Source organism: Camelus ferus, chromosome 22, assembly GCF_009834535.1.
Source record: "Camelus ferus isolate YT-003-E chromosome 22, BCGSAC_Cfer_1.0, whole genome shotgun sequence".
Taxonomy (NCBI): domain Eukaryota; kingdom Metazoa; phylum Chordata; class Mammalia; order Artiodactyla; family Camelidae; genus Camelus; species Camelus ferus.
The window spans coordinates 2,792,961-2,818,424 of record NC_045717.1 but is presented as its reverse complement, the minus strand read 5'-3'; the positions used below and the strand labels follow the sequence as shown (position 1 = coordinate 2,818,424).

General features: G+C 48.5%; 1 protein-coding gene across 16 annotated transcripts in view; it reads right to left on the bottom strand.

Annotated features, from left to right (window-relative positions):
* The window catches only part of FAM193B (family with sequence similarity 193 member B), a 30,507-nt gene extending 9,712 nt beyond the window's left edge, over positions 1 to 20,795 (bottom strand). The window contains exons 1-9 of one of the 16 annotated variants that reach the window (XM_032464958.1): positions 19,372 to 20,598; positions 14,371 to 14,431; positions 6,866 to 7,108; positions 6,462 to 6,772; positions 6,243 to 6,361; positions 5,851 to 6,082; positions 4,332 to 4,719; positions 1,840 to 2,041; positions 694 to 933 (exon numbers count right to left, since the gene is read on the bottom strand). In XM_032464958.1, coding sequence (XP_032320849.1) covers positions 694 to 933; positions 1,840 to 2,041; positions 4,332 to 4,719; positions 5,851 to 6,082; positions 6,243 to 6,361; positions 6,462 to 6,558 — 1,278 coding nt within the window. In that variant the 5' untranslated portion in view covers positions 6,559 to 6,772; positions 6,866 to 7,108; positions 14,371 to 14,431; positions 19,372 to 20,598. Of the gene's footprint in view, positions 1 to 693; positions 934 to 1,839; positions 2,042 to 4,331; positions 4,720 to 5,850; positions 6,083 to 6,242; positions 6,362 to 6,461; positions 6,773 to 6,865; positions 7,109 to 14,370; positions 14,432 to 19,371 lie in introns of those variants that run through there. The other 15 variants (XM_032464959.1, XM_032464953.1, XM_014551541.2 and 12 more) reach the window with 15 other exon arrangements.
* Positions 20,796 to 25,464: the final 4,669 nt, after the last annotated feature.

The following is a 25,464-nucleotide window of genomic DNA, read 5'->3' as shown; positions in this document are numbered from 1 at the left end:
ACAGATCTGACCAAGTGCATTCTTCAATTAAAATCCTCCAGCAACCCACCCCTCAGCAGTAGGATCAAGTTAAAGCTCTTCAGCAGGGCCTAAGAGGCCCTTCCCTCACCTCCACTACTTGTCCTGCCTCTCCTGTCTGAGCTCTAGCTACACAAAGCTGCTGCGGACATGCCGTGCCTGCTGCCAGGAGGGCCCTCCTGATGAATACGTACTCACTCCCCATGACTCAGCTCTAGAGTTAGCCCCGTGGTACAGCCATTTCCAGCATGCCCAGGCAGGATGGGGGGCTTCCCTCATCCCAGCACTTGTCACACGCTAACGTGCTCGTCCAGTTTTGTGTCAGTCTCTCCACTGGACTGATCTTCTCCAGGGGGAGAACTTAACTGCATCATGCTTTGGCTCCCAGTACTTGCAGAAATGTTTGCTGAATGAATACATGACTGACTGACTGAAGCAAGTCCTGGCTTTGAGGAATCCAGTGGCTTGACGCCAGGACTTGTTTTTCCTCCAATCATTGGCCCCCAGGCTCCCTCACCCTGATGCCTCCCAAACTCATTCAGACCTTCCCGGAGCAGTGAGCCGTGCCGAGGCCTTTGGCAGCCAGCACCATTCATGCCCCAGAAGTCCTAGGGGTTGGGGCGAGAGGTTCCTCGGGGAGAAGAGGTGGTAGAGCTGGGCTCCCCCCACACCCACCTTCTTTTTCAGCTTGTGCCGGGCCCGCTTGGCGGCCCTGGCGCTGTTGGGGACTTTGGGCTCCGTGCTGTTGATGAATTCCAGCAGCTCATCCACATCTCGGTGGTCCACGGCGGGCTCCCCAGGGATCCCGCCCAGGGTGCCCCCCTTCATGGGCAGCTCCTCTTTCCGCCTGGTCAGCCGCGAACGGAGCTTCTCCCGGATCTCAGTATAATTCCGACTCGTCGGGGCAGCGGGTGGCTGGGGGAGGGGAGGTGCTGATGTTACACCCCGGGCCTGGGAAGTCCGCAGCACTCCCACCCGCGGGCACCAGACACGTGGTGAGAAGCGAGACAACTGTTCTCTCTAGCAGAGCCACAAAGGCCAAGCGGCTCCACCCTTGCCAGGCCCAGAGCTGAGGCCGCGGCGGGCGGAGGGACGGGGAGGTCCGCCGCAGCGTTGGGAGCACACTGGCCTGGGAGCCAGGAAAGCAGGTTTGAGCCCAGGCTTTGTCACTTGGAAGTTGTATGACCTTGGGCAGGTCACTGAGTCTTTGTGAGCCTCAATTTTGCCATCTCTAAAATGAGGATAACAACCCCTAGCTCAAAGGTGACCAGCAACGCAATTGCTTTCATTTCTTCAGTCCTCAACTGCTCTATCCTAGCCGGCGGCCCCTTCCTCTTCACCTTATGAGACTTCTGAACTGCTTTCTCCCCCTGTCCAGAGACAGCATGTACTCTGCTCTGAGCCTCCTTCCTGGCGCCGTCTGTGCTCACGGCCTGTCCCTCGGCTGGCTCTCACACTGGGGGCCGAGAGCCTTTGCTTCCGCTCTGCCTTCACCACGCACAAGCCTTCACTTCTCTGTGATTACACACGTATATATATTCATCAGAATCATAGCTTTCCTCTGCAGTTTCCTTTCTTTTAGCCTAAGGAAAAAAAGTCAATCTTAAGAGAAACCACAAAAAGAGCAAAGGAAGCAAAATGCTAAAAAAATCCCTACCTCACCATCGTGCTGTGAGGATCAAGCGAGCAGACGCAGGCATGAGGACTTACAGGGTCCAAGTGTGATTATTATCCCCAAGTAAGGGGGCCCTGGGGAGAGCAGGTGGCTCTGCTGACCCCCCTCGGTCGCCCCGCCCGCACTAGCCGGGCGGACTCACTCACCGCGTTGTGGCCGAAGAACTCACAGTAGCAGCAGTCACAGAACTTCCCGTCCCTCTGGTGGGTGGAGGACGAGGTGCAGGAGCTACGCTCTGAGCTGCTGTCCTCCTCCTCGCCCAGCCCCTCATCTGCCTCGCAGGGCTGGGGCAGCTGGCAGGCCAGGCCACTGTGGGTAAACTTGTGCCCCTTGCACCCGGGGTCCCTGCTGACGGGGGAGAAAGACAGGCCCAAAGGTGAGAAAAGGCGGGGCAGGAGCAGGCCGTGAAAGGAGCCCGGGAAGCGGCCCCTCCATCACCATCCCAGCTACCCTTCACCTGCCTCATCCCACAAAGGCCACGGCAGTCAGACTGTCTCAGCACAAGAACAAGGGCAAACACCTCGCTGTCCCTCAGGGCCCAGCTCAACGGTGCTATTCTGGAGAGGGTCCCTGTGCCTCCTTGGCCGCACCTACATGTGACCCTCCTGGGCACCAGGCAGACCTCTCTCTATCCTGCTGTCTGTCACGCTTTGCAGCAATGGTCTGTTTGCCCACCCGTCTCTCCAGACCAGACTGCGCGTCCCCCAAGAACAGGAACTATGCCACTTCTAGTTTTGGGTCCCAGTGTGTAGCATAACAGCCTTGCACACAGTAGGTGCTCAGTAAGTAGGTGCCTGAACAGATTAGTGGGCTGATGGCTCCCCAAAACATCCAAAGGAGGTCAATGTCCTGTTACTCTCCAAGGCCCCTATGACAGGGTCTGGAACAGCGGCAGAGCTGCCTTTGCTGTGGGGCCTTGAGGTCAGGAAAGCAAATGTGCCTTGTGCCCACAAGGGTCCACAGACTAAGAGCTATGTTTGCACCAGGTGCTGTGTTCAGCTTATTATTTCTAACAATCCCCCAATGTTCAGCTTATTATTTCTAACAATCCCCCAAGTCTTGCGGGATGGGTGCTGCCGTCCCCTCCTGGCAGTGGAGGAGACAGAGGTGCAGACTGCTTCACTGCTGTGCCCACGGAACAGCTGGGGCCCTGTGTGCACAGCTCATGCCCCCCCCCCCCCAAACCGCTGCACTGCTCTGCCTCTGGCTTCCAGGAAGCACAGGGCATCTTGTAATACAGGCTATTTTCCCACGGTAAAGAAGGTCCCAGAATTGAAGCCAGAAGAGCCAGAGCTCTGGACTGGCCATCAGCAGTGGGCGTGCCCGGGGGCTGGGGCCATGGCTGAGGCTGAGGCTGAGGGAGCCAGGAAGAAGGGTGGGCAAGGAGGAGGGAGGGCGGTTCCACGGGGCAGGAACCGTTATCATGCTGCTTAGAGAAGCTTAACCCAAACTGACCACCTCTACATTTACTACGTTCACAAAGTTAAAATTCCTAGCGCTCCTGAGAATGTGAAGAAACCAGCGCTTTAACAGCGGTGGCTGTATCAATTTGGAGAGCCCCTTTTCAATGTGTATTAAGGACCCTTCTCAAAAAAACAAACAAACAAAACAAAAAAACTCTGACATCCTTTAAACTGAGAACTTTTTTTCATTTTGCGAAATCTATTCCAAGGAGAAAAATCCAAAAGAGGCAAAGACATCGTTAAAGAAATTATTTATAATGTGACTATGTTGGAATGACCTAACTGGTCAGCAACGGGAGAACAGCAAAGTGCACTATGGAGAATTCTCCAGCCTTTAAAGCTGAGAATCAGAAGCCACACAGGAGCCTAACAGTGCCACGTGAAAGCAGACGACGAAAAAGCATACAGACACCACCAGTACCACGTGGGAAAGATGCTAGGAGGGGTTGTACCGGGGTGGTGGGATTTTAGAGTGGGAAAATATAAATGCCCAATAAACACAGATTTGATTCACAACATAAAAATATACATCTATCTTCTCCAAAGAATTGTATCTTTCAAATATGTATTAATATAAACTTTCTCAATACTTAAGAGTTCTAGGAATCTACCTTAAGGACAGAACGCATGACTCTAACAGATGTGGGTGCAACGGTGCTTCTTACAGCCTCATTTATAATAGTTAAACACTGTAATAGTTAATATATAGTAATATATATAATAGTTAAAAACTATTATAAAACTATTATGAAAAACTAAGAAATGTCCAGGAATAGGGGAATGATAAGTTACACTAGAGCTACAAAATAAGACACTATGTGGCTACTGAAAAGTGTTTTGAAGAATTTTAACTGGGGAAATGATTGTGGTATAATGTCAAGAAGTAACTACAACAAAAATATATAGAACATGGACCTCATTTTGTTATTTATAGAAACATCAGGGAGAAAACACACTGCAGCATTAAAGTTTATCTTCAGGTTGCCAGGAATTTTTTCTTCTTCTATACATTTCTAAACTTTTCCAAGTTTTTTAAAAATAATAAATACATATTTCTTTTATAATTGGAAGAACTATGAAAAAAACATAAATAGTCTACCCTTTAATTTCCACTCTAAAGGTACCCTTTGCAAAGCTTCCCCAAACTCTAAGTTCAAGCTATGCCGCTCACTTACCTGTGAGAGCTAGGGAGCTGCTGGGAGCTGGGTGGCGGGAGGAGCGGCCCACCGCAGTGCCCGCTGCAGTGCCCACTACAGGGGTGGCTGCAACCCGAGAACGGCGGAGGCATCTTCAGGAGCGGCATGCTGGTGGAGGGAAGGTGAGGGCTCTGACATGGCCCTGGGGTGTGGGGGGCGGCAGCAACGGCAACAGGGCATTCTGAAACCTGGGCAGGGAAAGGTGCTGCCGGGGTGGTGGGCAGCAGGTGTGGGTGGGGTGGTGAGCCAAAGGATCCGGGGTGAGATGGGATTAGCGACGCTGGCTGGGGGTGGTGGCCGGTGGGGCTGTTAGGTGGAGCAGTGAGGTCTGAGTGCCGGTGGTGCTCCAAGATGGGGAAAACCTCACCTGTGGGCGGATGGGGGAAACGGGTGTCAGTGTGGAGCCCAGACCCTGGGAAGGAAAGCCCAAGGGCTCGTTGCCACAGCATTCTGTTTACTGCGACCAGAAGGAAACTGGGCACAGTCTTTCAGCACGGTGGACCCACGAGCTTTTGAAAAAGCCCAGCAGTGCCTTGGGCTGGAGAGACTTCTCTGCAAGCAGCAAGTTGGCGGGACAGGCCGGAGGAGCCCAGGCCTGAGGGAGAAGGCACCAGGAATAGCAGCCCCATGCAAGGCTGCATACTTCTGCTGGCATAAACAGGGGACACATGTTCTGTCTCTTAGTGTCTCTCCAGGACCTGTTTGTTCGTGTTCCTGGCCCAGGGCAGGATCTACAGAAGCCGGTGGAGCAGCAGGCCGAAGCTCAGCCTCTGGGCCACCTGGACCAAGGCAGCAAGGGTGTGCCAGACTCTCAGGTGGCCCCAGATTTCAGAAGACAAGTGGAAAAGGATCTGATGACTCTCTCTGGCTGATGCACCAAAGTAACTGGAATTATGTACTGCTCAATTCACAATTCTGGGGCAGCACCCCTTTGAAGAACTCAGGTCCTTCATTTAGAAGTGGACAGTAATTTATGTTCACAACCCAGGTTATTAACAACCCAGGATTTCTTCTTTGGGTCTCTGAGCATTATCTCAGGGTCTATAAAAGTTTTATACAGCTGCAAAATTGGCTAATTATCAAGGTGGTTCACACTGCCAATCACTTGTGGGTGGAAGTGCAGTGCTTTTATAAAAACACTCACCCCCTAGGTGGGGAAAGGGAGGCTTAGGAAGAGGACAGGTCCTCTGTGCTGTTGCAGGAGCAGATGTCAGGTGATCTAAGCCCTAATTCCCTAAGGGCCCTTCAGACTCTATTTTCTATTTAGTCAGTGCTCACCAAGTCCCTTCCTGGATCCAAGAACAGCTCTCAGAGGCAATGACAGCAGTATTTTTCCAGTTCAGAGTCCTCAGGGAAGGACTCCCCTCTTTGGCTTCCACCAGAACAGCTCCACTTTTACTTATTTTAATAACTGATCTGATTTGTTCAAACAAAGTGGTTGGGAAAACAGCTCTTTCCATTTATGGGGCCTGGCTCTCTTCCGAGCTTGGAGACTCACCAGGGACGGCAGGAGGACTCCCGAGTGAGCTGCCCGGCATGGCCCCACTGGAGTGCGGAGAGTTCCAGAGGCCCGAGAGCTTATGTGCTGACAGGAACGAGCTGGGATCCCAGTCCCCTGAGTTCCCGTGGCAGGACGAGGATGAGGACGAGGACGATGAGGAGGAGGATGAAGAGGAATGAGAGTCACCTCCACAGGACTGTGATTTGCAGGATGTGTGTGACAAGGAGATCTGGGGAAGGGGGAAGAAAAAGGCTCATGGTAAAACAGCAAACATCAGAGCTGGCCCTCTGCTGCCTCAGCTTCCCCAGGAGCACCTCCTCCTCCACGACCGAACACTGTGGCCGAAGCACAAGTGCAGCTCCAGGTGCAAGTGCAAATGCGGGTCAGACCTCTGCCGGGAGGGGCTGTGGTGCTCCTGGCGAAGTGAAGTATGTGGATATGGGTGGGAGACACTGTGGTAGGGGCAGAGACCGCCGGTCAACTGTGGGCCTTTGGGGAGTCCTGAGAGCTGCCAAGGAGAGGAAGGATCTTAAAGTCAGGAGTCCTGAAGCTGAACTGTTTCTGGGTAAAAGAGGAGATGGAGGGGAATGAGAAACAAGGAGGCTGACCTCTGTGACTCAGGAGATGGCACTTGGCTCCCAGGCATCTCGGAGGCTTTCTAACGGAGGCACACTGCAGACCCTCAAACTGACCTTTGCCCTCCATGCCATTCTGGATGGCTTTTGAGTTGCCACAAAGCTGAAGGCAGCCTGGTCAGGAGGAAGGGGCAGGATCTCGATCTACCAGTGCCCCCGAGCCGGCCCTCACACTGTGCACTCTCCTCGGGGGCTGGTGCTGCCTGAAGCCTCTCTTTTCTTCCCCTGAATTTGAACCTGAGCTGCTAATGCTGTGTGGATGCAGCCCAGCAGCCTCTTGGCGCCTGAGAGGACAGGGCAGGAACAGCGCAGCGGCCTGAGTTCTTTGGGCAGGCAGCGCTCCTGCATTCAGGGACCCCTTCTCAGCGGTTACCTACCGCCACTGCATGTTCTCGACCTGTCTGCCTTTCATCTTCCTCCATGCTCTTTCGGCAGCTCTGGCAGACCCACAGAGGCATCTCGCCTAGGAGATTCTTGACGAGCTTTGGCATGAAGTCAGGGGGCAGCTTCTCACCCTGCAACACCAGTCCGTTTTGGGAAGGGCCTTCTTCCCAGCCTTTGCGTTCCCGGTGACACAGCAGGCAGCAAGTCTGCACAGACTGGCTGGAGGTGGGGGGGACCTGTCCAACAGACAGAAACAGGGTTTCCCAGGAGGGGGAAGGCTCTGCTTAGAAATAATATTAATGATACTAATAATGTCACTTATTACGTGCCAGGCACTGGGTTAGGCACTTTATTTACCTAGTTTTAGTCCCTGTAACAGCTCTGCAAACTAGGTGTTATTATTCCAATCATTTTTTTTTAAAGAAACAAATTTCAAGAAGTTAAGTAAGTTGCCCAAGGTTACATAGGGTTAGTGACTGGCTGAACTAGGATTTGAATCCTAGTGAGGCTGACTCCAAAGCTCATGCTCAAATGCCCTAATGCCCCAATGTCCCCAAAGCCTTAAGGTTAATGAGAAGATGGCCCTTCCTTCTCTGGCATATCGGGGAGAGGCCACAGTTCTTGGGCTGTCTGTGCAGTCCACAGATCAATTCCCACCTGAAAGGAAGACATGCTTTCAGTTAACGGAAGTTTGGGAGAACATGTGGGTTTCCTAAAGAGCTGCACAGATCCCAGCAGCGTTTTGGAGGAGCTGATCAAAGCGCGTCAACTTGCCAGAAAACCAAGCTGGAGTGTAAAGGAGACCCCAGTGCTTCTGAGAGGCAGTGAGGTGTGGTGGGAAGGACCTGGGCTTTGCGGGTCAGATGAATGTGCATTCTAATCCCTCTCTGACCACAAACCAGGTGGGTGACCTTGAGCGAGTTACTGAACTTCCCGAGCTCCGATTTCCTACCCACCTTGCAGAGCTGTTACGAGGACTGGAGCACAAACAGGGAAAGTGCCTAGCCCTGTGCGTGCCCACAGCACAGGCCCAATACACAGGAGTTATTACTTGAACTTTTTTTTACCTTCTAGAAAAAAACTGACCTAGAAATATAAGTCTATAGGTTTTCTATCACATCAAGGAGTACTGACTGGGGACTGGCTGTGTTTACGGACCTCAATTAATGGCTTGCCTATATTCTGCAACTTTATGGTCCCTCCTCACTAAGGTACTGTCATGTCACTTTCTTTGGCCAATGGTCTGGCAGCCCGTGTGCCGCCAGCATGAGCTCCAACAGTGTGCCTGCATTTCTACCTGCTTCCCTGCGTGGCTGGGCTTGCCCGCTCTCGCGCCTCTGCCCCGCCATGTGCGCATGACCAGGCTAGTTGCTGGAGGGATGTGAGAGAGGTGTGCAGACAACTGAGTCTTCCCAGCTGACTGGCCAGCAGATCATATACACAAGTGAGTCCACCTGAGATCAGCCAAGCTGGCCCCAATCAACAGAAACACCCAGTCAACCCAGAGACTCACGACAAATGGTAAGTGGTGCTGTTTTAAGCCACTAAGTTTTGGGTGGCTTGTTATACACGACAGTTTAACTCATATACCTTCCAAACTTACCCACCACTAGGTAACAGGTGTTTGCAGAGGCCTAAGCAAAGGAATAATAAGGGTATCATTTTCACTCCAACAATAAAATAAACGGCATCATGTTTTTCAAATAAAATCACCTTCTCACAATAAGTTGGCATCAGGGTATCCTTCAATCTGTAATACTACAATTACACTGACCTGGGTCTCTGGTTTCTAGAAAAAGAAGGCAACCAGACAGTAGTACCAGGAGCATACTGAAACATTTGGGGAAGTAAAAGGATCTTGGAAAAGAGTACCAGAGAGAGAAAGAAATCTTAACATGTGGAATTCACATGAGAGGCTGCCTAACGTCTGCCAGGGGGGACGTCTCCGTGAGCAAGGCAGCTACTTAAGGTCAGCTGCAAAGGGACACGGGCTTCTGGAGCCCACCGGCAGTGAGTATCTCATGGGAAGAGTGGAAGGCTGATGGAAGGATGGTGTTCAGAGAAGTTAAGGCAGAGGAGGCCTTTCTGAGATGTGTACCCAGGTAACTTCCCATAGCTACAAGGTGCCCAGCAACTCCAGGAGGAAGAGGTGAGGCCAACACCCAAGACCCTTTCCCTGTGAGAAACAGAGAGGTGACCGTATTTTTAAGGCAAACACTAGGACGTGTAATTTTACTAAAGTGGAGTGTCATTTCATTTGGGTGTTAGGTTCTACATTTATCACATGAGATGAAAATCTTATATTCTTGAAAAATTTTAATATGGCCTATAAAGTACAGTACATATGGTTCTGTAGGCATGACCAAGAATTCAAATGTATAATGTAAAGGACATGTATTATAAGTGTTTTCTATGTTTTCTTTTAGAAGTGAACACAGAATTCTTTTAAGTTAAATATGTGATCAGTGTGACTGTACTTAGTGCCAAAGCACCTGCAGGAGGTACTGCGGTGCACCAGAAAAGCAACACGGGCTTGGCATTAACCCTGGGCCCCCATCACTTACTGGCTGCGTGATGCTAGGCAAGTTCTACCCCCTGTCTCCTCATCTATAAGACAGGACTAAGTCCTAATATGTAGGGCTGGCTGTGAGCACTGTGAAAGCACTTATCCCAGTGCCAGGCACGTAATACATGGCTCAACATATGGCATTAATTATGAACAGGATGGGAGTAATGGGAGACAGTATTTAAAATCAAGACTAGGGCTGAAAATACAGAGTATACAGTCACTGTATTTTACAGGAATGCAAGTATCTCTCACATGCAATGAACTGAAGGTGACTTCTGGGCATCTCAATTTCTGTCCTTACTCCCGAAGTCATTCCTTAAGATCCCCAAATACTCCCTGTATTCTCCTACTCATCTCTTTGCTAAAGGGGATCCTCTGCCGAAAACTCCTTCCTTCCCACATTTACCAACAGAATAGATGGACAGGGCTTAAACAAAGCCCAACTCAGATCCAACCTCATCCATCCAAGCTTTCCTAGAGAGTCTCCTCTCCTCCTCACATCCTCATAGCACACCGTGTCTTGGTTCTAGCATTTGTGCCTTCCACTTAATTTATTAACCTGCATCTTCCATCCCTTCTGCTAGGTTGTGCTCCCAGGAGACAAGCACCAGGTCTGATTCGTGTCTGGATCCCTCACAGTGTATCAAGGGGCACAGGCTTAGCTGGGCACATAGTGGCTAAATCAGATTTGTTAAATGTCCCTATGGCAACATACAGATGGCAGGCAGTTTGGTGTGACACTGCTTGAAATTACTGTTTCCCACAGAAAAAGGCTATCTCCCCACCCTGAATCTCCACTTCAATGGTTCCAATCTCAAGTGCGGAAGAGTGGAAGACCGAATTCGTTGGGGATTACAATGAGGTGCCCCGTTCATGGAAATAATATGACTTTCCCTAGAGCCAAACTGGCACGCATAATAAATAAGATTAGCCATCAATGCAAGTGAGCATATAGGGCAGACTATCTTTCTAGCTAAAGGAAGAAACACAGGGCCTGGAAAGCTAATTAAGTACAAACTGAAGCAGGGATGATACCACCTACATTGCATAAGGTTATCCAGAGGATTAAGTGACATTACAGACACAAAGCGCTTAGCTCAAGGGATCCAGGCAGGAGGCACTCAGTCTACTACATAGGCCCGTTGGCTGGTCTGTTCTTAATAAGTCTACGCTGGAAACTAGCTTATCCACTGTCTTGAGTTTGGTATCTAGATTCTTACTTTCTTGGCCCGGGCAATTCTGGGGACCACCCTCAAACTGTCATAACCCTAAGCCACGATGCCTGCCCCTGGGTAAAACTCCCAGTGGAGCTGGGGCACTTTTCTCTCTGACATTTTCATCTACTTTAATTGCCAGAGGATAGTGAGAACCCCAAGCCCTGGAGATGTTATATATAGTCAAAAAGCTACCTCTGTTCTTTTAAATTTTTGCTTTGGCAGAGAGAACCTCTTGGTTCACAGTCCCCTTGGACTACAATCTCCTGCTATTTTCCAAATTCCTAACAATGATGACCTCTTATGCCCTGAAGTCAATTCAGGCTCTCAGCTAGCTGTTCTCAAGCTGTACTTTTAGCACCTGGAACAGTATTCCCACGTGAAGAACAGGATCAATAAATGTTTACTGAATGAATGAAAATTCCGACCATGTTTCTTCATCACAAAGGCTGAAGGAACTGATTTTTAAACCCAGCAACCCTGGGCAACAACTAACTATTCCTTCTTACCTCAGTTTACATCTCAGAGCCTCTCTAGATCTTGGTCTAGCCCTGGGAAAAGATGGGGAAAGAAAAAGGAAAGGTTCTAGGAGTTCTCTAGACTTCTGTTTCACTCTCTGAGCAAAACCAAAATCTCTGGACAATGTGGGGTTATTCACAAAGGGGATCCATGTTGTAACAGGCACATCCCGAGAGCAGTCAAGGATCCAGGTGAACACTAGACTGTGGCCACTCTCAGCCCAGGGGGCTGGCATGAGCAGCCATTAAAAGCAATATCTGCTCCCTCACCTGACCAAGCCCAAGACTTTTCTGACTTCCCCTGAGAAACATGCCAGGGCATTCTAGTTTTTCCCGGAAAAAAAGAGAGAAAATTGGCAGACATTTTTTCAAAAAATGAACAAAATGAGCCTGTCACTTCAAGGAAAACAACTTTGTATTTGTGGCCAATGACAAAATTCAACTTTTAGGCGAAAATTAGAATTTTGGAAAACTTGTATCCACAATCATGAACTTGACAGCTTTCCAATATTTAAAGACTTTATGATGAAATTGGTGGTATTGACAAATATATCTTTTGATATTATAAAATGAAATGGGAAAACATTTGGAAGATCTACATAACTCAGTGAACCTATTTCCCAAATGATCAAAGCATGATGTTACAGAATCACGCTCTGGTAAAAACAAATCCACTCAAAACTGTTAGATGGGCCAACAGACTTTAATGTAAATGCATATAAAGGCTTTACTGATACGGTCTCAGACTCCATATTGCAAAGAAGAATATGAACAATCATCTGGAAAGGCTATCAAAATACTTCTGCCTTTTTCAACGACATATCTGAGTGAGGCCGGATTTTTTTAAACATACCTCAATCAAAACAATGTATTGCAAAAGACTGAATACTGAAACATACATGAGAATCCAAGATTCTTCTACTAAGGCAGACAAATTTGAAAAATAAAAACAGGACCATTCTAATTTTTTTGGAAAATAGTTATTTTTCATTTAAAAGTTGTTATTTATGTTAATGTGATAGGTTTAATATTGTTATTCTGAAATGAATTAGTAACTAAATATTTTTAAACTTTCTCAGCTTTAATACTTAATTTGGTAAATACCAGTAGTTTAACCAACAAAAGCTCTTTTGGGTCCTCAGCAATTTTTAGGAACGTAAAAGGGTCCCAAGAGCAAACACTCTGAGAGCTGCTGATGTAAAGCATCTGACAAGTGTCTGCCACCCAACAGGAGCGCTACAATAGTGATTATTAAACCATACAGAGTTCATGGCGTATCTGGATAGCTCTTTGGGGACATGAAATGAATTTTTCACCTCGGCCTTTCTGACCACAATTTGGGGCTTGTGTGTCACCAGGCCAGTCAGCTGTCAGGGACTGTGCTTGAAGCTGGATCTAATTTCCAGAACCAGACTCGCTCGTGGATTCCTGTTACTCCCAAGAGTTTGAGAGTTTCTGTAGAGGAGTCCCCCAAGACACATGCTGTATCTAACCAGCAGCCCTGAAACAGTTTCCAAATTTTATTTGAAGTGGCCACGTGGAGCACTCTACTCTCAAGTCACCCAACTCAGAGAGCCTCCCTGTCACCAAGGCAGGCAGAGGACAACAGCTAAAATTCCCCTTCCGAAGCAGAGAAAATGATTACTCTCCAGCCTAGAAAGGCTCATCAGCCCAGCCATCACCACTCACTCTTCTCATTCAGCAGACATTCTCAGAGCCCCTACCTGGTGCCAACCATTGTGCTAGGTGCTGGGAAACATAAACAATATAGAGTTGCTGCCTTAAGAACACACAGTTCAACCAGAGAGGTTCATGCACGGGGCTGTCAGTGCTCCCAACTCCTAGGATGCCTCATATTCGATTTAAAGAATCAAGTAGGAACACAAATTAAAGTAATATATAATTATAATTAATACACAAAACAACATACAAGTTAAAAACAATCAACTAATCAGGACATTGGGCTTCTCTACTTAATACAAGCTTGTTATGTGCCTTCTTGCATACCTACCCAGGTTGAGGATCTCCTTTCTTTACCTCCTCTTTCCTACCCTGGTTTCTCTTTAATCTTTAGGCTCCTTTCTGGTTGAGCTCACTACCATGGGATCGTCTGGCCCCTGACAGTCATGACTCGGCCCCAGCTAACCTCTCCATACTGCATTTCAACACTAACACCCGAGAGCCACAGGTTCTGTTCACACTGTTCCTCAATACACCTTGCCCCTGCAAACCTCAGCACCTCAGCTCTACTCCTCAGCCAGTTCCTACTCATCCCCTATGTTCCTGGTCAAAGTTTAGTGAAGCTTTTGCTGGACCAGGCTAAGTAGAATTTTTAGTATAGCATCTATCACATTGTGCCACAGACATATATCCTCTGCCTACTCCCAAACCCCCATAGAATGGGAGCTCTTTGAGGGCAGGGAATGACCTCGGCCATTTAAGAGTGCCCAGGAATCTAGGCTTGGCTTGGGCCTGGCACACAGCAGGCATTCACTGAATAAATGAATGAATGCTTCAAGCCTATCTGGCTCATGTCTCAGCTGCTCTACACAAAGGACAGAAACTAAAACACAGCCCAAGCAGCCCCTTTCCCAACATGTCATGCTAAAGAGGCATGGCTGCCTCACTCCAGGACACTAACGGGAGGACTCAGTGCTAAGAATCTCAGGCCATTCTAATGCTGGCAATCAGAGGCGCAACCGATTCCTAGGGAGCTGGTATAACTGCACCTCGGTGACCTGGATCTTTCACCCAAACTCCCAAGCAGGCTGTTGGCTCAGATCCTTCCAGCTGTTTCACACCATAAAGCCAGTTTGTGGAGCATTCTCTCTGGTTGTACAAGCTGAGTCTCTCTGACCCCAGTGACCTTCTACCTGCCAAGGCTAGTTCATCCGCTGAACCTGCTTCCTTGGTGCAATCAGCCATGGGAAGGCCTAAGCTGCTGCTGATTTCCCTGCAACTTCAGGCAAACCCTATTACCTGGCTACTCCGCAACCCCAGCAGACTTCTTATGGGTGGAAGAGTGTGAACTTTGGAGACAGACTGTTGTGAGTTCAAATCCCAATTCTGCCATTTTAGGTACAACCTTGGATTATTACTTAACTTCTTTGAGCCTCAATTTCCTCATTTATAAAATGAGAATAAAACCATACTTCACAGAGTTGTGAGGACAGAAGGAAATAAATTATGTAAAGTACCTGGCCTGGGCCTGGCACACAGTAGGTGCTCAATACCCGTTAGTTTCTTTCCTCTTCTGTCCTGGAAGAAATGACAGGGAAACTTACTAAGTGAGACTTGCCCAATCCAAAGTTATTAGTTGAAGCACAGGACAGAAGACTAGACAGGTAACCTTCAAGGCCTCTTTGAACCCCCCCAGACCACGTTCTCTGGCTCTAACTTCCTAATAAGAACCTTCAGTATTTCTGGGCCCTTCTTTCTGCTTTCATTTCCCTATACACATTCACTTCAGAACAGAGAGAAACCAGAAAGGGAGCTGGAGAGCTAGGAGCCTTGGGTAGGGAATAAAGGGGAGGGGGCCTATGGGACTGCGCCATGTCCATTCACCTAGAGTTTGAAGGAAGAGGGTGGGAACATGGGCACAGAACCGAAGGGTGTGAACATGGGGCCTTTCCCAGGACACAAGCATGCCTCTCCTCAGTCCTTTTCTGCCCTGCACATTCTGCCACGAAGAACCATTAACCATTCCTTCCCACAATATCCTTTCCTTTCCCCCAGTACATGAAGCACTCACATCTTCACTCATGCTGTTCCCTGCCTCCTCCTTTTAAGGCTCAGTTTGGGAGTCACAGTCTCCTAAGTCCACAAACAAAATGAACTGTGCTTTGCTCTGGGATGCCCTAACACTTTTTTCTCTACCGAACATATCTCTTGAATAGAACTTATCACATGTAGCCTGGTTGTTGAAATCTGTCTTCTCCACAACACTGTGAGCTTTTCAAGGGCAGGGCCTGTGTCCCATGATTCAATGCATCCCAGTCATTCAACAGAGGTGGTAGCATGTGTTTTGATACACAAAGAAAGATTAGCAGTTGGAGAATGTGGGCAACAAGTGGAGAACTGGGAAAAGTTCACTTTTTTTTTTTAAACTAAGGCTATTTCTACTCCTGCTTATGGAAAAGCTCCCTCCTCCCCCGGAAGCCCCATTCTTTGAAGAATATCCTAGGCCTCCGCAAAGATCCCCATGGCACCCTTAATTTAGCAGTTCCCAGACCCAGCCACACATCAGAGTCACCCGGGGCAGTCTGGTAACAATAGATTCCTGGGCTCCAGACCTAGAGACCAATTCTCTATGTCTGGGAGAGGGTCCAGCAAAGCACAGGGGGTCTGATGATGAGTTAGGCTAGGGGGAGGTGGAGGTAGAATCCAGCAATCACAGCTGCCTCTCCCACTGGGAATTGCTTCCTCCCATGCTGCCAGAGAGAATCTACTGAAGTACATCACATTCACTTTCCCACTTAAAAACTTTCATGGATTCCTCCTTGCCTACAGGAAAAAGCCCACATCTCTTGGTACGGTTTTCAGGAACGCTGCTAACCTCTCTAGCCAGACTTCACCACAATCCCTGTGAGCTGGGCAGTTCTTGCCTCTGGGTCTCTGTCTATGTTGCTCGCTTTGTTTAGATACTTTTTCTCACCTTCTCTGGACGAACTTCTACTTGACCTTGAAGCCTCAGCTCTGAGAAGCCTTTTCTAGGCTATGATGTCTGTGCTTCCTCAGAATAAATCATCTATAATAATCATAGCTACCACTTGTGCCCAGTGCTTGAAATGTAGTACCCGATGAACCCTAACGTGAGCCAGTCATCACTGTCATTTTATACATGAAAAAGCAAACCAAGAGGCTGAAACACTTCTAAAGGCCACGTACTAGGACCTAGGATTTGAATCTTAACTCAGGGAAAGTAGTGCTCTTCTAGCCTAATTGCAATTATTATATATGTGTTCTATGGACCATGAGCCCCTGTGGGCAGGGACCATGACTGATTCACTTTTGCATTCTCCGCTAGTCCAGGGCCTGGCACAGATCGGGTGTCCAACAGAGTTATAAAACAAATGCACACCAGATCAGGTGAGGGGAAGACTGGACATGGTGTGTGTACAATGGACCTGAATGAATGACTGTCAGCCTGACCTTGCAGTGGGGGCAGAGAGGAACAAGGTGGTAGAAATCTAACATTTCTTTTATTATAATTTAGTTTAACTGCCATTCATTGAACACGTAAGGACCATGCACAATGAATACCCCAGAAGTGAATTAAAACAGAGCCCATGGTCTCAAAAATTCTAGATTTAGTAGGTGTTAGGATCTTAACAGTACATCTGATATTAAATATTAAGCTTATAGCTCTGGGATGTTTTAAGGAAAATAAATTTTAAAAATCTTAGCAGGTAAGCCTTCATCTTCAAAGGCCTTCCAGCATTTCTGCATAGTGAATCTCTATTTTCTTACAAAGAAGAAATCAGAGGTGACAGGGGTCTCTTCGCAGTATCATTTCCTTCTACCTGCAATGAAGTGGCCAGCCTGGGTGGGCAGTGATTTGAAGGGAGAAGTCTCAGGGTATAGGGATCATCTCATTCATTTGTGCGCCCTGAATAAAGGCCTTGGCACAGAGGTCATAATGCTTGCTGAGTAGATCAAACATAATGAGATGATTTTAGCAAAGATACTGATCATCTGCTTCAGTCCCTTGAGGGAGCAGGTTTAACTCTGAGCAGTGCAGGAGCCAGGTCTCTAGAGCTCCTTTAAAGTAGGCTGGGCAAAATCCCAGGGGATGCTGTAGAGTGACGGGAAGAGCAGGATGAGCTCAACCCCCACCAACTGCTGATCTACAGTCTAGCAGGTCTCCTGGGGGTTTGCTGTGTGTGCACCTGGATTACAAGCCGAATGATCCAAGGGAACTAAAGACAGCCAGCAGAGCTGGCAGGTGAGAACACTCAGGCTTTGCATGGCCGAACAGAGCAGCTCCTGCCACACACCACGTCTGACTCCTGCTCTCCGGAGGAGCACTAGGTGCTATGTGGGTTGCTCCACACTCTCTTGTGAAGTTGCTGAAGAGGCTCAGAAAGGGGAAGAAACATGCCCAGAGTCACAAAGCAAGGAGACTGAGTGTAAAGCCCACTCCAAGTCTGTAACATTAAATATTATGTCTCATTGCCTCCTTCAACTGCTTTGTAAGGTTTTTCTTTCTCTTTGCTAATAAGACAGTAACTGTTTTAGTCTTCTTGTGAAGTACATGAGGATTTGGGTTCTTAGTGAACATATCAAAGTAGTTCAGTGACCTAAACAATTAGAAGGACTTTTGGGATCCCAACTAAGCTAAGGTCCTGCTTTTAAATGTGTATAGGTTATGGAAATGAGCAAAGGGGATTGGACGGAATCAGAGTGGCCTATGAACCTTAGAGGAAGCAATGCTCTTCTAGTCTTACTGCAATTATTATTTACAAGTTCTCTAGATTGTAAGCCCCTTGTGAAAAGGGACCACGTCCGATTCACTTCTGCACCCCTACCTAGCCCAGGGCCTGGCACAGAGCAGGTATCCTTTGTACGCTAACGGGGGCAGACTACTCAGAGACCACAGATTACTGCCTCATGGAAACGTGGCACCAGATTTTTAGTTTTAAGAGATGACACAAAGCCACTCTTGTGGGAAACCTTTGACTTAAAAAATACTGGCTCAAATCAAAACAAAAACAGAAACAAAATAACGTGTGAGTTAGGGCATTAGAACTTGTGTATGGACTGAAAGTGGTCCTATTTGGGTCTCTGGCTTCAGTTTGGCATGTGACACTGAACTTCACCTTACTTACCCACTTAAGACAGGGTTGTAAGTGGTGGCGGGAGCCAGAGGTCCTCACCAAAGGCATGCCTGCGGGCACAGCAATGACTGATCCTAATTCTTTCGGCGAGTGCTTTTCACCGAGGCACAAAAGCCTGTTTCTGGCATCCAGAACCCCCTTCCCCAGCAAAAATGGGGTACGATCAGAAGAGTCTGTCAGTTTGTTTCATCTATCGTGGCTATAGTAAAAATATGTCTTGTGGTATTCCCCACAGTACACAAGAACGTCCTTCTTTGTTGTTGTTGTTAGGGGGTGGTTTATAGTGGGAGTTATTTGGGCAAATGTTTAGTTGCTCTGAGTTCCTGTTCTTTCATTTTAAAAAAGAGGTAACAGTATTTATATCCTTCAGTTCATTCACTAAAATCTTTTAACCACTAGGCATAGGGTACAATGGTGACTGACTGGTTCCTGCAGCCTCAAGAGTTTGCATAGCAAAAGCAGACCTATAATTACAGTAATAGTTAACTCATATTTATGCAAAATGCTGAGAATACAGGGTGGTGGGAAGGTATGTAAAGTGCCTAGCATGAATAAATGAATGAATTGGCTGGTCAAGCAGCAGAGTAGGTAAGGACACAGTAAGAACCTTCCATGTTAATGAAGCTTATAGCTCCAGGGAAGTTGCATCCTAAATAAAAACTAAGTGGTTAAGTCACCAGCCAAACTTTCTGGCCATGACACTACAGGCTGGCTAAGTGGCAGGGACCCTAAAGCACTGTATGGTCTGAGTGGGAAAGAGAGAAGATAACAGCTCCCCGGCTCTTCCTTCCCCCACTCTTCCCTTTGGAGAACAGCACTCCCAGTGGGGCCCAGAGCAGGAAAAGAGAAGGCTAGAGGGGGAAGGAGCTTTTGAGTTGGAAGTCAGACCAAGCAAGAGAGGAATCCAGCCTGAGGAAGTCAAACCCTCCGGAGCCAGATTCAGCCTAGGGTAGGAGGTAGGGGTGAAGGTGGGGCTCTGACACTCAATAAGTGGTGACATCTTTATTAATTAAAAATCTTGTGCTCTGAGACACAAAGGAGACCAGTATCCAAACTGGGTTACAATAAGCACAGGTTCTCAACGAATTCATTCTCTCATTCACCTAGTTATTCCTACTCTGTGTCAGCAAGGCCCAGGGCTAGGCTTGGAGGACCAGAGAGAGATGGCATAATGTGTGCCCCTGTGGAGTTCCCAGTTCAGTGCAGGGAACAGACACATCAACAGAATGTCTCATCGCAGAACGGGGAGTGGTACCGGAGGGGAGCACAGGGGACTATGGGCACAGAGGGGGCACCTCACACAACTGGGGAGGTCAGGGAAGGCTTTCTGGGAATGGAACCCCAAACAGCATCCCCACTCACATGCACAATTCCAGAGATTCTACTAGAAGGCTGTCAAGAGCCATGCCTTCTGGCTGCACCAGCCTCCCAGAGTCCCCTGCTGCCCGATGCAGTGTCTGCAGAGCCAAACGCATCTTCCGCCACGCCTCATCCTCATCCGGCGCTGCATCCGACCCTCCAAGACTCCTGCAGGAGCCTGCCTTCTTTGGCAGGCTCAGCCAAAAAACCAACTCAAAACTCTTTCGTCAGAGCAAGCTTAGGGCGAGCCACCCAGCCCCAGGTGCCACAACCCTCCCAGAGCAACTGTGGCTCATGCCACCCGGGCTTGGCAGTGAACACTGGCAGGGTACCTCCTATTATCTCCTCTGCTCAAAAGAAAGTGACCTTCTTCCAGGTGGCAAGCTGGAAGCTTTGGAGAGTCCTCCTACTGCTCACTCTCAGCAGGATTCGCCAAACCCAGGGATCTGAGGGTCTGGGTGGGCTGCCTTGTGGATCGGGGATATAGAGGGGAGAAAGAGCAGGCTTCACTGGGTTTCCACCTCAGTGCAGCAGCCCCACTAAAGTCTTCTGGGCAGCCTGGCTGTCTCCTGCAACTGCTCTGCTGGGCAAGGAGAGGAGGGAGGCCCCGGGAGACATATGCTGGGGGCACAGCTGCTAAAGGGGCAGCGAGGGGAAGGGGTGGAGCCGCTCCCAGGGGGGAGACCGAAGAGGCTGCAGCCTTCTAGGCCCCAGAGCCCCGAGGTGGCCCGTGGGTGGGTGGGGGAGCAGGTGGGCCCAGGGGAGGTGAAGGGCACAGAGCTGAGCTGTGGCCTCAAGATCGGAGCGAGGTCCCAGTGTGGGCGTGCGACCAGAACGTTTCCCGGAGGCGGTGGGAGAAAGCAGGCAGCCTGGTCTCAGGGGGACAGGATGAGCCGTGCCTCGGCTTGGGACAGAAGGGTCCAGGCTCCCCTCACGCCTTGGGGGAGAAAGGCTCAGCCCTGGCCCTGGGGGGGATACGGCTCTGGCCCCAGCCGGGGGAGGACGGTCCATCCCCAAGCGCGTCCCGGCCGCGCTCCGGGGAGGTGAAAGCGCCCGAGCAGCCGGACTCGCCTCGCTCGCTCCTACCTGGGGGACGGGTGCCAGCTTGGGCTCGTCCTCCTCCCTGGGGCCGGCGCGGTCAGGCTCCGCCAGCGCCTCTGGGGGCCCTGCACCCGCTCCCGCTTCCAGGCTCGGCGGCGGCGGGGGCTCCGGCGCCAGGGGCTTCTGCGGCCCCGCAGCCCGCGCCCGCTCTCGCCGGCCCGCGCCGCCGCTCGGCCTGCTCCGCCTCCGAGTCATGCTGCCGCTCACGCCGCTCCCTCGCTCCACTCGCGCCGCTGCCGCCGCCGCCGCCGCCGCCGCCGCCGCCGCCGCCGCTCCCCTCACAGGACAACAGCCAATATGGCGGCGCCCGGCTCTCCCTCCACCGCTGCCAGCAGGTCAGAGGGCACGCGGAGTCCGCGCCGCCGCACTAGCCCCCGAGGCTACCTGCGCCATTTTGAGTAAGGTCACCACCCGGAGTTCCGTGGGAGAGTGAACGTGGTGAGGAAACGCCCTCCCCATCCTGGGATCGAAGGGGTGAGACCTGCTCCAGGAGAGGGTGTACGCGGTGGCAACCGTGCTGCACGGCGCTGGGCACTTAATAACGGGCTGTTATGTGGATGAGTGAATTAATTAGTAATTTCTATGGTGCTACGCTACTTTCACAATCATTACCTGACTCCTCGCACCCACATGGCGTGGCAGGCACCATAGTTCCCATTTTGCGGCGAAGACTGAGGCTACAAAAGGGCGAAATGGTTGCTCAACATCATCCAGCCAGAACTCATGGGCTTTTGGACAGACTGAGCTGAAAGGGACGGAGGGGCTGTCTAGGTCTTTATTTTCAATGTACGGTCCACGGGGAGTCCAGCGTTTGGTGGTTGTGACAGCAAAACTCAGACCTGACTCCTCCCTCAGTCTGGTGGGGAAAGTGGACACTTAAATACGCAATTACAAGTGTGATAAAGATAAGATGACTTAGGCACGTAACAGGTCAGTGTTTCTCAGAAGGTGGTATGTACGTGAGATTTTGAGTGGTACACAAAGGAACTTTAAAAAGTGTAATGATTATGCATGTAATTGTTAAAAATGGGATATTTTTCTTTCCCTTCTTTTTTTGAATATATAAGACATGCACGTAGTATAAATTTTAAAAAATAGTTTTGAGTGTAGTCTGTGTCATGCCAGGGCCAGTGGTACCCTGAAACCATATGGAGGTTATGTGTAGAGGTGCTGTCGATCCATCCACAGGGGCAGAATTCTGACATTGGCCTAACCCAGGGATCAAGGGTTGTTTTGAGAGGAAGGGCTAAATGGAAGGCCCTGAAGCTCTCCCTAACTGCCAACAAGGTAAGTGAAAAAATACTTCATCTTATCACAGGAATCATCATCAAAGATTTGGGTGGTGATTCAGGGTAATGCCCACTATATCAACATTACCTCTTCAGTTTGGCCAGAATAGAAGATAGATTATATTTTTTTCCCCCATTTATTTATTTTTATTGTGGTAAAATATGCATAACAGGAAACTTACTGTCTTAACAATTTCTAAGTGTACAGTTCAGTGGTATTAAGTACATTCATATTGTTGAGCAACCATCAATCACCACCATCCATCTTCAGAACTCTTTTCTTCTTGCAAAACTGACACTCTGTACTCGTTAAGTAATTAACTCCCCATTCTCCTGTCCTTCCAGCCCCTGGCAATCACCATTCTACTTAAAAAAAAAAAAAAGCTCCTCCTTTTCCCTGTACCAGCCTCTGGTAACCACTATTCTACTCTCTGTTACTATGAGTTCAGCTTTTTTAAAAGAAATAGTCCATATAAAAGTGAGATCTTGCAATATTTGTCTTTTTGTGACTGGCTTGTTTCACTTAAAATGTCCTCCAGTTTCATCTGGCAGGATTTCTTTTATTTATTTATTTATTTATTTATTTATTTATTTATTTATTTATTTATTTATTTATGTATGTATTTATTTATTTAGGGGGGGAGATAATTAGGTTTACTTATTTATTTTATTGATGGAGGTAGTGGGGATTGAACCTAGGACCTTGTGCATGCTAGACATGTACTCTACCACTGAACTGTACCCTCCCCCCGGACTTCTTTCTTTTTTAAGGCTGAATAATATTCTTTAATATTTATGTTTTATATATGTACTTTATATATATTCCCATATACATTTTATATATATTCATATATTTCTTTATATATGTGCCTATATTCAGTTATCTGTCTATTTAGGTATTTATATCACACTTCTTTTTTTCCGTTCATACATTAACGGAAAAGACAGAAGGCCTTAAAGAATGATGGAGCAGGAAAAAAAAAAAGAATGACAAAGCATTAGGATAAACTCACTATGCTAGGGAACCCACCTGCAGGTACTTTTTCAGAGCGGTTGTTCTCGGAGCAGATAGGTGTAATTGCTGGCCCACAATTATAGGTCTGGTCGGTGCTCTTTCTTCTATACCAAACTTCGGGAACAGTTTGTGTTTCTCTAGCAGGGGTACAGTAAACCTTTACTGTCTTGCTTCAGGGGTGTGTCACTCTCGAGACACACTCAGTTTACAGAATTTTTGACCAAATCAGCATTCCAGTGGACATCAGGCTAATCTGCTGTGACACTGATGACAATATGCAGATGGACCTTGAGAACAGGAAGTAGCAGATACTCTAGATGATTTGGTAAGCACGATGTGTGTGCCAAGGGCAGATAATAAATCCCACAAATACATAGGGGCCTGTCTACTTAGTGAACTATCTAGGGGTCTGGGGTGTGTAGAGATATTCCACACCAAGTAAAGGACAAGCTGCTGGACATCGCAGTCCCGGCCACTGAGAAAGGGCTGCAGGCCACTGTGGAAAACAGTCTGGAGATTCCTCAAAAGACTAGGAATAGACTTACCATATGACCCAGTCATCCCACTCCTGGGCACATAACCCTACTTCAAAAAGACACCTGCACCCCAATGTTCATAGCAGCACTATTTGCAACAGCCAAGACATGGAAGCAACCTAAATGTCCATCAACAGATGACTGGATAAAGAAGATGTGGTATATTTATACAATGGAATTCTATTTAGCCATAAAAATGACAACATAACACCATCTGCAGCAACATGGATGTCCTTGGAGAATGTCATTCTAAGTGAAGTAAGCCAGAAAGACAAAGAAAAATACCATATGAGATTGCTCATATGTGGAATCTAAAGAAAAAAAAAGAACATAAATACAAAACAGAAACAGACTCATAGACATAGAATACAAACTTGTGGCTGCCAGGGGGTAGGGGGTGGGAAGGGACAGACTGGGACTTTGAAATTTGTAGATACTGACAGGCATATGTAGACTAGATAAACAAGATTATACTGTATAGCACAGAGAAATAAATACAAGATCTTGTGGTAGCTCACAGCGAAAAAAAATGTGACAATGAAGATATGTATGTTCATGTATAACTGACAAATTGTGCTCTACACTGGAATTTGACACAACATTGTAAAATGACTATAACTCAATAAAAAAAGTTAATAAAAAAAAAGAAAGGGCTGCATGCTTTCTGGGCTTCCTCAGGCTTGGGTATACAGTATACTGTATTTAGGTACATTATTTTTACCTACTGCTGGGTCACTTGAAAGCTATCAACTTTGAGGGGAACCACACGAGGAGAAGGATTTCTTCCCGGATCAGGCTGCCGAGTGGGTAGTTCCGCGTTTGGCTTTGCTATTCAGATATTGGATTTTGGAGCAAAGTTATGACCTCTCTCAGCAAACTGTTGATTTTCCTTCTGAGAAACAGTTCCTGGCTTGCATCAGGGGTCTGGTGAAATTGGATGCCCGACCGTGGCGTAGCAGGTGACTGTAACTTGAGCTACTGCGTTATCTGATCTCCCCAGCCCCAGAATTAGGGGTGGCCAGCAGCACTCCATCACGAAGAGGAAGTGACGCAGATGGCCTGGTCCAGCGAGCCCGGAAGGCACAGGTAGGCTGCCTGAGCAGGTTGTTTACATTCCTCTCCTGCTACTGATGGACATGGTCTTGGGGAGAGTTGTTTATGGTGAGTTGACTGAGGAGGAAAAATCTAAAGCCCTGTAGAGACGCTGCTAGCTCCAGTGAGAAGCAGATTGCTGGAGACTTCCAGTCTTCCTTCAAGAAGGCCTGAGGGACCTAGAAACGGGGAGCGTGCCCAGAGGCCCTGAAGGAATGACACTCTGATTCCTGGGCGTTAGCTCATGGTGTCATCTGTTGGTCAGGGACTTGGAAGGAAACAGTCTGAAGGCTTAGTGACAGGAAGTTTTGAGGAAGATAAATGTAGATAGACTGCCCAGAATGGCTTCAGAGCATAAGATTATTTGTGTCCAAGACGAAGACTCACCCAAAGGGTCTCGATGCAGAAGAATGTCTTACAAGCCCGTGGGCAGTGTGGGTCCTTCTGTGGCTAGCAGGCAGTCTCCTTCCCTAGCCATCCCAGAACTTGCTCGATGGGTTTAAGAGAAAACCAGCCCAGGCTTACGGACAGCCCCTTCCCACGGCTGGCTGACTCCCAGGGCTCAGCTCAGTTTTTGAGCCTCAGGGAACACACCTGAGCCCCAGAGGGAACCTAACTTTGAGGCAGCCAGGCAGCTCTCTTCTGGCAGCGGGCTGACACTGGACTCTGTATTAGTCAGGGTGGGGTAAGTGCTGTAACAAACGACCCTAACACTTCAGGGGTTTAATACCTTAATCGTTTAGTTCTTGTTCATGTCACAACCCGATGCCGGACAAAGGGCATCCATGTAGTCGTCCAGGGATCTGGTCCCCCTCTCTCTTGCGGCTCTGACCTCATCTGGGTTCTCCCCATCCAATGACAGGTTAGGAAAGAAGAGAGCGCGAGGGGTGCGTGGGATGTTTTCATGAGCAATACCCAGAAATGACTATACATCACTCTCACTCATATTCCGTTGGGGAGATTTCAGACACATTCTCCACCTGCCTGTAATCTTTCCCTCCTACTCCTTCCCTTCTCCCCAGGCAACCACTGATCGGCTTTTTGTCTCTGTGAATGTTTTGCA